Source organism: Pteropus vampyrus, unplaced genomic scaffold, assembly GCF_000151845.1.
Source record: "Pteropus vampyrus isolate Shadow unplaced genomic scaffold, Pvam_2.0 Scaffold4, whole genome shotgun sequence".
In the NCBI taxonomy this organism is placed as follows: Eukaryota; Metazoa; Chordata; class Mammalia; order Chiroptera; family Pteropodidae; genus Pteropus; species Pteropus vampyrus.
Genome location: NW_011888785.1, coordinates 8,387,202 through 8,399,181, shown reverse-complemented (window position 1 = coordinate 8,399,181; position 11,980 = coordinate 8,387,202). Strand labels below are relative to the sequence as shown.

Here is an 11,980-nt window from a genome sequence, read left to right as displayed (position 1 = left end):
TTATTTATTTTAGAAGTAACTACCACTGCAGAAGACTATTAAAAATTATCTCTTGTGTTAGATTTTATATGACCTTTGGGATTAAAAATGTTTGCTTTTTTTCACCCTGTTTTTTTGGTACAGGATATAGCAGATCCATTTTTTGCTTATTGTAAGCAACATGCAGATAGATTAGACAGAAAGTGGAAGAGAAAAAATTACTTGGCTCTACAATCTTATTGTAAAATGTCTTTACAAGAGAGAGAGAAGCAGCTGTCACCAGAGGCGCAGGTATGGAATTTATGCCAAACTCATTTTTTTTTCATTCAAGGTTATATATTTCTGATCTTACGTGTTTTTGCCAATACCATGTGAAATATAGTTATGAAATTTGGTTAGTTATCTAGGAAGTAGATTGTCATTAAGATTGTGAGTAAAGTTTGTGGCTAAATACATTGCTCCTCATCTAGTCAACACAGCAGCCATTTATAAAGCATGTTTCCAAATACACTGAAAAGTGTGGCTTAGAGGAAATAGTCTAATAATGCAATATGTTGACCACATCTTTTTCAGCCTGTTCAAATGTTTATTTATGCAAAGGATTTGATCAGTTTTCTCATCATTTAACATGTATTTCTATGTAAATTAAGTAAATTTATTGAGACTATTGTAGTTATTAAGACAAGAAACTTAAGCTTAATCAAATTAATTTCTTACAACTCTGATTATAGAACACTTATTACTAGGAGTAGATCTAATTTATTGCAACTCAAGAACTATACAGTATATCATGGATAGATAGAATTTGCCTTGATGTAGGAAATTCTGGTTATCTTTACTTTGTCTAAGCACGGAAGTAAAAATCATAAGGAGTATATTCCATTTTAATGTCTTTTAAAATTTGTATACTTTCTTTTTTCTTTTTTTCTTTTTTTTTAACATAGGCAAGGATCAATGCCCGGCTTCAGCAATATCGTGCCAAAGCAGAGCTAGCTCGATCCACCAGGCCCCAGGCCTGGGTTCCAAGGGAAAAATTGCCTAGACCACTCACTAGCAGTGCTTCAGCCATTCGTAAACTGATGCGGAAAGCAGAACTAATGGGGATCAGTACAGACATCTTCCCAGTGGACAATTCAGATACTAGTTCTAGTGTGGATGGAAGGAGAAAGCATAAGCAACCTGCTCTCACTGCTGATTTTGTGAATTATTATTTTGGTCAGTATAGACACTGATATGTGCATGTTTTCAAATGAGAACAATTTGCTAATGAAAATATTTGCTATGCTGTCAATTTTAAATTTATTATCCATGCTACATATATCAAGCAGAAGCATGTTTATTTTCCTAGTAAGTTGTGAGTTGTTGTAAAATGCTAGGTTCATGTATTCGTGAATAGAGTTAAAGCATTTTTTTTTGGTAAATAAGTTTATTTAAATTAATTTCAAGTATACAGTACATTGGTTAGACATTTATAATGTTCATCCCCCCAATTGCTTCCTCCCTCCCCTGACCCTCCACTTAGCCCTCCACTCATATTAATGCTAACTGCATTCCCTCTTCCATGCTTCCCGTTTAAAGTGTTTTAAACAGTGGTTGATCCATGTGATCATCTCTGTGGCTAGCTTCTTCCTTTGTGTATTTTGGATATTAGCTTTTATTTTCTACTAAAGTAAAATTGGATATTTAATTTAAATAGAGAGAAATATGCGCATGATTCAAATTCAGGAAAATATGGCTGAACAAAAGAATATAAAGGATAAATTAGAGAATGAACAAGAAAAGCTTCATGTGGAATATAATAAGGTAAGTTGGTTACCAGAGAAACAACATATAATAGATCTTATTGATGATTTCTTTTGTGATGTGATAGCATTTCTATTTATGTTTCATTTTAAAATTCTTAATGGAGTTTTTAGGCCCTTCCCTATAACTCCTACCCCTCATCTTCATCATCATCTATAATTGACTTAACTGAGCACCTGCTATGTGCCACGCACAATTTTGAGAACATTACATGTATTAATACATTTAATTCTCACTTCAGCTTTATAATGTGGGTTATACTTAATGCTCTCATTTTCAGAGGAGGAAACTGAGTCCTAAACAGGTGAAGTAATTTGCCCACACTTACGTAGGTAGTCAGGCCAAGCAATCAGACTCCATTCCTTATTCTTTTTTTTTTTTTAACTTTTTAAAAATTAAGTTTATTAGGGTAACATCAGTTAATACAATTATATAATTTTCAGGTGTACATTATAATTTGACATCTGTATATTCTATTATGTATTTATCACCCAAAGTCCAGTTTCTTTCAGTTACCATATATTTGATCCCCTTTACCCACTTCACCCTCCCCCTACTCCCCTATATTTGACCCCCTTTACCCGGTCTACTTCCCCCCTCCTCCCCCACCCCTTGACCTCGTAACCACTGGTCTATAGTCCATGTCCATGAGTCTGTGTTTATTCCTTATTCTTAACCACTGTACTATAGAACTATTTCTAAGTTAGAAACTTATTTTTAAATTACTAATTTTATATTGAATTGTTTTGTAATGTTATTTTTTTGGGGGGGACTTTAATGTTTATTTTTTGACAATGTTTAGTACATTACATTTTCTCTTCTCTCAGTCATACTGTCTTAACATTGTGGTTCTAATAGTAAAGATTTAAATATAGTATAATCTGATATTAAATATAACAACTTTTAATTATTCATTTAAGAAATTACTCCTTGAAAATCTTGATTTGTTGGTGAATACCTGCAGGATATTTTTAAGTATCTGCTCTTTTTTTTAAAAAAAAAAATATTTTATTATTAGTTTCAAGTATACAGTACATTGATTAGACATTTATATAGTTTATAAAAAGATCCCCTATTGCTCTTTCTTTCCTCTGACTCTACACCCAGCCATTACATGTAATGTTACTTTTGGTTAAAAAAAAATACCTCTCAATTAAAATTTTCATTTTACCTCTTCATTCTAATGATGAGAGTGCTCAAAAGGAAAGATAATTTAAAAGGAAGGTATGTCTAATATGTTAGATAATAAATATCATGAGCTTATAAAACTGGTATTGTGTTGTTAGATAACATTTTAAGTGATAAAAAATTAGTAGGAAGTAAATTTCCTATACTTAGCCACACTGTAGCGAAGAGTACTGGGATTAGATTCAGAAGACCTAGGGATTCTGGCTAGTTCCATGATCTTGGCCAAGTCACAAAAATTCTATGATCCTTGTTTACTCACTGGGATATAGTAGAAATGTGTTTTGATAAAGTCATAAGAATTCATTAGCAGAATGTGAGTGAAATTATTTAGTAAACTATAGCAATATATAAATGTAAGTATCATTATTATCATTAGTAAAACCGCTAACATAAAATGGTAACATTTTGTCAGTGCTTCTTAACTAAATAGATAGCCTCATTGCTCAGTGGTATTGTGACTTGAATATATTAAAATTATATAGAATATAAATATAGATGTTCTTGGACATTTATTGATGAATTATTTAAATTTTTACATATTTTACTACATATTTTAATGATTTACTAATTTGAATTATTTACCCGTAGCTATGTGAATCTTTAGAAGAACTACAAAACCTGAATGGAAAACTTCGAAGTGAAGGGCAAGGAATATGGGCCTTACTAGGCAGAATCACAGGGCAGGTTAGTTTCTTTCCAATTGCTATCTCTTAGTCTTGTTCCCTATATGATTTTCAAAGATCAGATCTCTGATACAACTGTCACTTTGCTAAATGAAGAATTCTGTTTGATTAGGGCCAACTAATCCTCTGGGATAATCATTTCTGCCCGAAATACACCAAGAACATTGGTTACCTCAGCTTAATTTGGTTGTTTTAACAGCTATCTTGTTTCCAGTATTTTTTCATTTGCTCTGATTTACCTGTCATTGCGATAAAACTAAGATTTGAAGCATGGGTTACTCCTAGCACATTCTTATTTCCTCTAATTTAGCAGTTTTAGATTCCTTGTCACATTTTTTTCTGTCCTGTTCTTGTAAAATATTTAAATTTTTTTTTGATGTAAAATTTAAAAGGCAAACTAGAGAGATTCATTTTCATGTTGATTTGGTGTTGAGCTGTGTTAGAGATGGTTTTTGAAACTTTAGTGTTAAAGTATAGCTATTACTGTAGTTAAGAAAAAAAATACTTTATCCTTGAACATTTTTAGCCTGTTAAAGTTCTTGATGTTGGAAAGAAGTATCATTGCCAAATAGATTTCTTTGAATGTTTTTTTTAGTACTGTATATATAATTCATAAGTTAAGAATTCATTCAGGTAATTTCAGTTATATTTTTTAAAGATGATAGAGACTCACTAGTCCTTTCACTATGAAATTTTTGTTTGTGAAGGACAATATTCAAAGAACAGATGTTTTTCATTGTACTCATTTCAGAGTTTTACAAAGAGTCAAATTCATTATACAATTAATGTAGAAATATTATTTTAGGAAATAATACATATTGATATGTATTGTCTCATGCTAGCTTTGAAGATGCTTATTTTGTGAGCTGGGTATATGTGGTTTATATTATAATGAATAATAGTTTAAAAGATGAGAGTGAATAGTTGCCTATGAAGAACAGATCCTTGTTCCTAGTGATAGGTTGTTGATGGAGTTTTGGAAGATGATGTTTTATATTTTATATTTACAGAAGTTAATGTTGAATGCAAACTTATTATTTATTTGCCAAGCTAATGTTATCTTTCGGCTTGATTTTCAAGTTTGTCTCCTAAGAATCTCCTGTTAAAGGGCACTTTTCATTTATTAAATGACTTTTAACAGACAGACGTTCACAGATTTCCCTGTTCAAGTGTAAAATCAGAACAGAAGTAGAATTCATTTGTACCGCTTGCATGACACTTTTTTCTTGTTGGTTGAACAGATGCCAGCCCACTGGGCCACTGAGAAATGACTTTGATAGATGGTTGCTGTCTGAGAAGCCAGCATACTACAGATTAGGAGAAACCCAAAGAGAATCTCATTCTCTTTGTGGAGAGTTTGGTCCAATAAGATAATTTTTCTAATTAACCTGTGGAGCACCAACGTAGCTGGGATGTTGAAAATAAACGTCTTCAATATTCTTTTTGTCAAGTGTACTTTGTGTTTTTTTATTAAATGTTCTTAAATGGTTGTCTTTGTTTTTCACTTTTTAAAGCTAAAGTAGAAGTTTAATTTTCATAGTATTTTAATGTTTCACTGAAAATTGACGGAAGCATGTAATTACAGGCTTCTAATGGAATTAACTGAAACAAACTCATTTTAATCCTTTTTGCCAGTGTAATAGCTGGTAAAAACATTTTCCCCTCACAGTCCTAACATATATATATAGTTAACTTGAGTGGCATAGAGAGGAAAACGTTGCTTTGTATTTCTTCTTTAAAACAAAATAAACTGCATTTGTTCAAATCAATAGAAGTTGAACATACCGGCAATTTTGCGAGCACCCAAGGAAAGAAAACCGAGTAAAAAAGAAGGAGGCACACAAAAGACATCTGTTCTTCCTGCAGTACTTTATAGGCAAGTAATGATACTATGACAGATTGATATTGCATATTTTTAAACTAATACTTTTTAGTAGCAATATGCTTCAAGTATTTGGGAATCAATTATATCCATACCAGAATTTATGAAAGATCCATTTAAAGTTCATTTTATTAATATCTTTATCAAAGATGCTTTTCAGGTAGAATGATAGTAGAGACTTTTACTCCTCTTTTAATGATAAGAGACATGAAATGACTTTTCTGTTCTTTAACTAACTGGAGATATATGTGCATAAACTCCATGGAAATGAACAGTTCTATTTTGGAGAATTAGAAAGTGACTTTAAATAATATAGATGATTATGTTTTTAAATAAATAATATATTAGATAAATGGACATTTATTATTTTATTTGAATGAGTTTTAGAGTTTTCATGTGTTTTTAGGTAGTGATGGTTATCGTATATACACTATGAATTATTTATTGCCTTTGTACAGTGATGGAAAGTGAAGGTAAGTTTTAGATTTGAATCTACATTTTTTTTCCTCTATGTTCAGTTGTAATAATTTTATTTCTAGAGTTATTTTTGTTCTTTCCTTTTTTAGCTCAGTATTTTGGAGTGTTCACCATTATAGTAATTTTACATAGTCAAGACTTCTTTCCATACCTAAATAGGTTAGGATCTTACTTTTTTTTAATGTAACCAATTATATTAAGTGAGAAGAGTTTAGAAGATGCTGATATATTCACATACATATGTATATATGGTTATGTAATATGTAAATATATCCCACAACCTCTTCTTTTCTCAGAAATAGCAGCAATAGCAACAATATCAATCTCTATAATTACTTTCCATTCTCGATAGGAGGATCCCTCCATTGGTAGTAGCAAATAACTTCCTTGAAATTTGGGGAAAGACCACCAGTGTCTCAGTGACTGAAGACTAGCACATTCTCAGTCCAGCTTTTCCAAACAAAACTGGTTCATTTGGAACAATCAGGAATATTGCTATGCTTTTGAGTTTTGTCACTACACTTTATTTTTGTCTCAGAATATATTTTAGATGATTTTTTTAAAACTCTGAGCAACTTTGAGACCAAGTACTGGTTTCGGTGGTGGTGGTGGTGGTGGTGTGTGATCCTTTTTTCTAGGATTATTTTAAAAATTCCAGCATCGTTGTTGTTTCTGTACATGCATGGCTCTTTTAGGTTCTTGATAGCTTTTCTCTCAGTTTTTACATTCCTAATATAAATATACCCTAGATTTTTGGGTATAGTGCTTGGGTATAGTTAAAATGCCTTTTGTATAAGAAAAGTTAGAGTCCTTAAACACGAAAATTAAAAATAACAGTAACAGCAATAGTAAAACTCCATTTTCTGCAATAAATATTAAAAGTATATTTTTAAGACTCAAAGTCTGATTTTGAAAAGAGACATTTATATAGGTAGTTTGTTTACATGTTGAAGACTCTGAAAGATTTATAATTAATGTTAGAAAATAAACTGATTTTTGTTTGTAAAGTCACTTTTGATGTTTTAGAGAAGTAGAAAATGGAAAATTCTATTTTTAATAATTTGTGTTTCTAGAGAAATATCAAGCTAATGTTAAATAGGTTTTAAGTGGTAATTAAAATTAAGAGATGAGAATTAAGAGTTGACAATATAGATCTTATATATGCCCTTCGAAAAGTTTGACTCTAGCAATATTTAAATTTATGCTAGATTTGGGCTATTTATCTACATTCTCAAAAGTGTTTAGCACTAATAATTATTGACATTATAAAAAGATGTTAGGAAAAAACATTTGATTTTAACAAAAATACTGTTGAGATCATTTTTCTTTTCAAATTTGTCATTTTTTTACATTTGGATTTTTATATGCACAAGTTGTAAAGGAATTCACTTACATTTTCTTCTACTTGTATAGTTTTCATGTTTTATGTTTAGATTCTTGATCCACTTGGAATTTATTTTTGCATATTATATAAGGTATAGATCTAATTTTATTTACTTGTCCCAGTACTATTTATGAAAAAGTTTAATTGTTGCCTTCATGATTTGAGGCACCACCTTTATCATATACTAGATTTCTATATGCAGTTGAGTTTATTTCTAGATTTTCTATTCTTTTCTGTTCATCTAGATAACTATTCATACCCCAGTACCTGGCTATTTTAATAATAGTGACTTTGCTGTAGTATGTTTTAATATCTATTTGGGCTAATGCCTCATTACAGTTCTTTAAAAAAAGTTGGTTTTTTTTTTGGATTACAGTTGACCTTCAATATTAGTTTGAAATTTAAAATATATGCTATAAACTTAACCATTTCACTATGATTATTATTCTAATACTTTATTTGCTGCCTTTATTTCAAAGTTGTGGAATATGTAAGAAGAACCATGATCAGCATCTTCTTTTATTGTGTGATACCTGTAAACTCCATTACCATCTTGGATGTCTGGACCCTCCTCTTACAAGGATGCCAAGAAAGACCAAAAACAGTTACTGGTAAGTTCAACCATTCTTTGTAAATCTAGAAACATTTGATATATGTTTCTTAATGATTTTTTTTATTAACTAAGGCATATTGAATCACTACAGATGCTTATGGAGATGATACCTATGATGAGTTTTATCTTTTCCCTAGTTTTAGTCCAAGGAAGAGACAGATGTACAAATTTTAATTGGATGATTCTATACAGGAAGAATATAGGACATGGAAAAGTTTGAAATGGACATGATATTCTTTTTATACAAATTACCTTTCTAGTTTTAGAAAAGAGTGAATTGGACAGACCATAGCCTTATCCTAGGTTATTTCTTAACACCTTGTGTACAGATTAATGTTGCAGAAATACTTTTTCATATCTTAATGGGTATTTATAAGATGGAGACTATAATATTTAATAGTAGTTGAAAAAATTGCAAGTAATGTCCATCTGTGTCTGCTCTGTGTACTGAAACTATTTTGTGGCATTTATTTTGAAATAGGAATAGATAAATTTCTGCATTGGTAGTTACATTTTCTTTTGATTTCTGAGTTGTTCAATGTTTTGTGTTGTACAGGACATAACATTTCTATTATCTCAGTGGTCCAAAAGCAAGTTTCTCTGTCATCTAAATGTATTGGTTTGGGTGAGGATGAGAGTGAACAGGAGAAGTTAGAGAATGTCCTGACAAGAGTTATAGTTACAGAATAAGAAACAAAAGAGGAAATAATTCATAAAAGAAAAAACAACCCACAGTGATTCATCCTAATATCCCAGAAATTCATGTATGTTAAAAGTGAATTGAACTGTTTGAGAAACTTTGACTACAGTTCACTTCAACCAGTAGAAATGATCACTTAGTACTATGATTACATACTGTAAAAGCAAAAAACTGGTCCTTTTCTTTTATCTTTATATAGACATTTCTGTTTTATGGTGGTTGTTTTTATTATTACTTACTAATAATATCTAATATTTGTGATATTTTCACAATTTAGGACTATCAATAGATTATTTCAAAATATCTCATCATTTCAGTTAGGAGATTCAGTAAGATGTTTACTTCTCCAAGGAACCTTTAATCTTTTTAATGGGACAAGACAGGAACAATTTAGTATATTACATTTTAGTGGTATTTTTATTTTGATTGTAATCTGTGATTCCAAGGAATAAAGGGCTTGGTTCTAGCATTAGATACATAAAAATTTTTAAATAACACATGGTAATTACTTACTAACTTGTTTTTCTCTTATTGTTTAATGTTTTAATGTTAAAATTTTTGCTTAACAATTTTGCTTAAATAAATGGGGATTTTAAGATATTAAAATTAATCCTAAATACTAATTTGCATTTTGGTAATTAATGTATTTGTATTAGCAACACAAATAGCACTTTGTATTTAACTCTGTTATTGGAGTTCAAAATTTAAAGCTATTACTTTTTTAAAATAAATACTTATTTGATATTAAGTTTACTGTATTAATGAGCGACAGTGTGACTATTGTTGATGCATGAATTCAAATGGCAAGAGATCTTTGAAAATTCTTAATGAGAGAATTATGTTTTTCTCACGAGTACTGATATAAACACATGTAAACTAAATATCAATCCGATCAGTCTTTTAAATTTGAATAAACTATATGGAAAAAAGTTTACTTTTAGTTCCTCAGTCACATTTACCATATTGTAAGTGTTCAATAGCTGCTGTATAATGGCGACTGGCTACTGTACTGGACAGTGCAGATTTAGATACTTCTAACACACAAAGTTCTATTGGACAGCACTGATCTAGTCTGATGTTTCAGTTTTAGTGTTACTCATATGTTTTTTCAAATGTTTTTTATTGTGGCAAAATACACATAACATAAATCTTGTACATTTCAGTGGTATTAGATATATTAACAGTGTTGTGCAGCCATGCCAACATCTATCTATATAGTGTTTTTCATTGTGTAAAACTGTAATTTTATATCCATTAAACAATAACTTCCTTTTCTCCCTCTGGCAACCGCCATTCTACTTTCTTACTGTGATTTTGACATCTTTACCAAATCTAAGTAGAATCATATAATATTTGCCTTTTTGTGACTGGCTTATTTCGTATAATGTCCTCAAGGTTCATCCATGTCATAGACTATTGGAGAATTTTCTTTTTAAAAAGAGAATAATATTCCATTGTATGTATATACCATGTTTTGCTTATCTATTCATTTGTCAATGGATACTTGGGTCACTCCCACATAATGCTGCATGACCATGGGTGTACAAATATCTTTGAGACTCAGCTTCCAATTCTTTTGAATATATACTCATAATTGGAATTGACAAATTATATGGAAATTCTATTTTTAGTTTTTTGAGGAACCACTACAGTTTTACCAAGCAGCTGTACCATTTTACACACATTGCACAAATATTCCAATTTCTCCACACCCTTGTCAGCACATATTATTTTCCGTTTTTTGTTTGTTTGTTTTTTAGATAGTAGTCATCCTAATGGGTGTGTGGTGGTATCTCATTGTAATTTTGATTTTCATGTGCCTAATTATTAGTAGTGTTGAGCATCTTTTCATGTGCTTATTAGCCATTTGTATATCTTCTCTGGAGAAGTGTTTATTCAAATCCTTCATCAACCTGTGGACTTATAAGCCACAGTTACATAATATAGCTTTTAGAGTAATAATTTTTTTCATATCATGTAAAAAGACAAAAAGCTGAGTTAAAACCATTGTTACAATACTATTAGCTTTTATTTTCGATTATGTATTAACTTTTATTGAGATCTTTATTTACCCATACAGCTCTGAGTTACTGTCTAGTATCATTTTTCTCATCCTGCTCAATTTTCTTGAGCATTTCTTATAGGTCAGGACTAGTGGTAAAAAACTTACTCGGCTTTTGTCTGGGAATATCTTAATTTCTCCCTCATTTTTGAAAGGCACTTTTACTGGGCATAGGGTTCTTGGATTACAGGTTTTTTCTTCTTTTTTTCTTGTAACACTTTGACTATATTGACCCAGTGCCTCCAGAGTTTCTGATGAGAAATCTGCTGATGGTCTTATTGAGGAGCTCTTGTATGTGATTATTCTTAATGTCTCTCTTTCTGATTTCAAGATTCTCTCTGTGTCTTTCTCTTTGGGAAGTTTTATTATATTGCATCTTGGTGTGGGACTCCGAGCATAGCTTACTTGGTATTCATTGAACTTCTTAGGTGTTTATATTCACATCTTCTATCAAATTTGAGAAATGTTCGAACATTATTTCTTCAAACATTCTCTCTACTCCTTTCATTCTTCTTCTTCTGGAACTTTCGCAGTTTAAATGTTTGTTCAGTTATTGATGTCCCACACGTCCCTTAGGTTCTGTTCACTTTTCTTCAACCTTTTTTTTTTTCTGTTCTTCAGACTCAATAATTCCCATTGTCCTATCTTCACGTTCACTGATTCTTCTGCCTGCTCAAATCTGCCTTTTAATCCCTTTGGTGATTTTTTTTTTTTTTTTCATTCAGTTGTTTTACTTTTCAGCTCCAGAATTTCTTTTTGGTTTATTTTTAGGCTTTCTCTCTTTATTGATATTTCCATTTTCTTCATACATTGTGTTCTTGACTTTCTCCACAACCTCCTTTAGTTCACTGAGCATCTTTATAACAATTGTTTTAAAGTCTTTGTCTTATAGACCTGCCATCAAGTCTTCTGACACAGTTTCTGTTTACGTACTTTTTTTTTCCTGTTACATGGACCATACTTTTCTATTTCTTTGTATGCCTTGTGGTATTTTTGTCAAAAACTGGAATTTGAATTTAATAATGTGTTAACTCTGAAAATGAAATTCTCCTCTATTGCCAGGGTTTGTTGTGTTTTGTTGTTGTTATAATTTTTTTTATTGTAGTGGGCTGTCTCTATGCTGAGGATCAGCTTGATCTCAAGGTCTTCTCATGTCTTTTCTGAGTTTTTTCCTGGGCAAGCGTGGTCACTTTCTAATTTTTCTCATTT

At 30.8% G+C, this 11,980-nt stretch overlaps 1 protein-coding gene across 11 annotated transcripts in view; it reads left to right on the top strand.

The window, feature by feature from the left end:
- The window catches only part of PHF14 (PHD finger protein 14), a 178,882-nt gene that overhangs the window by 38,610 nt on the left and 128,292 nt on the right, over nt 1–11,980 (top strand). For all 11 annotated transcript variants that reach the window (XM_023532940.1, XM_023532945.1, XM_023532939.1 and 8 more), the window contains 6 exons: nt 124–270; nt 924–1,194; nt 1,676–1,782; nt 3,559–3,654; nt 5,426–5,529; nt 7,876–8,007. In XM_023532940.1, the coding sequence (XP_023388708.1) occupies nt 124–270; nt 924–1,194; nt 1,676–1,782; nt 3,559–3,654; nt 5,426–5,529; nt 7,876–8,007 (857 nt within the window). The remainder of the gene's footprint in view (nt 1–123; nt 271–923; nt 1,195–1,675; nt 1,783–3,558; nt 3,655–5,425; nt 5,530–7,875; nt 8,008–11,980) is intronic.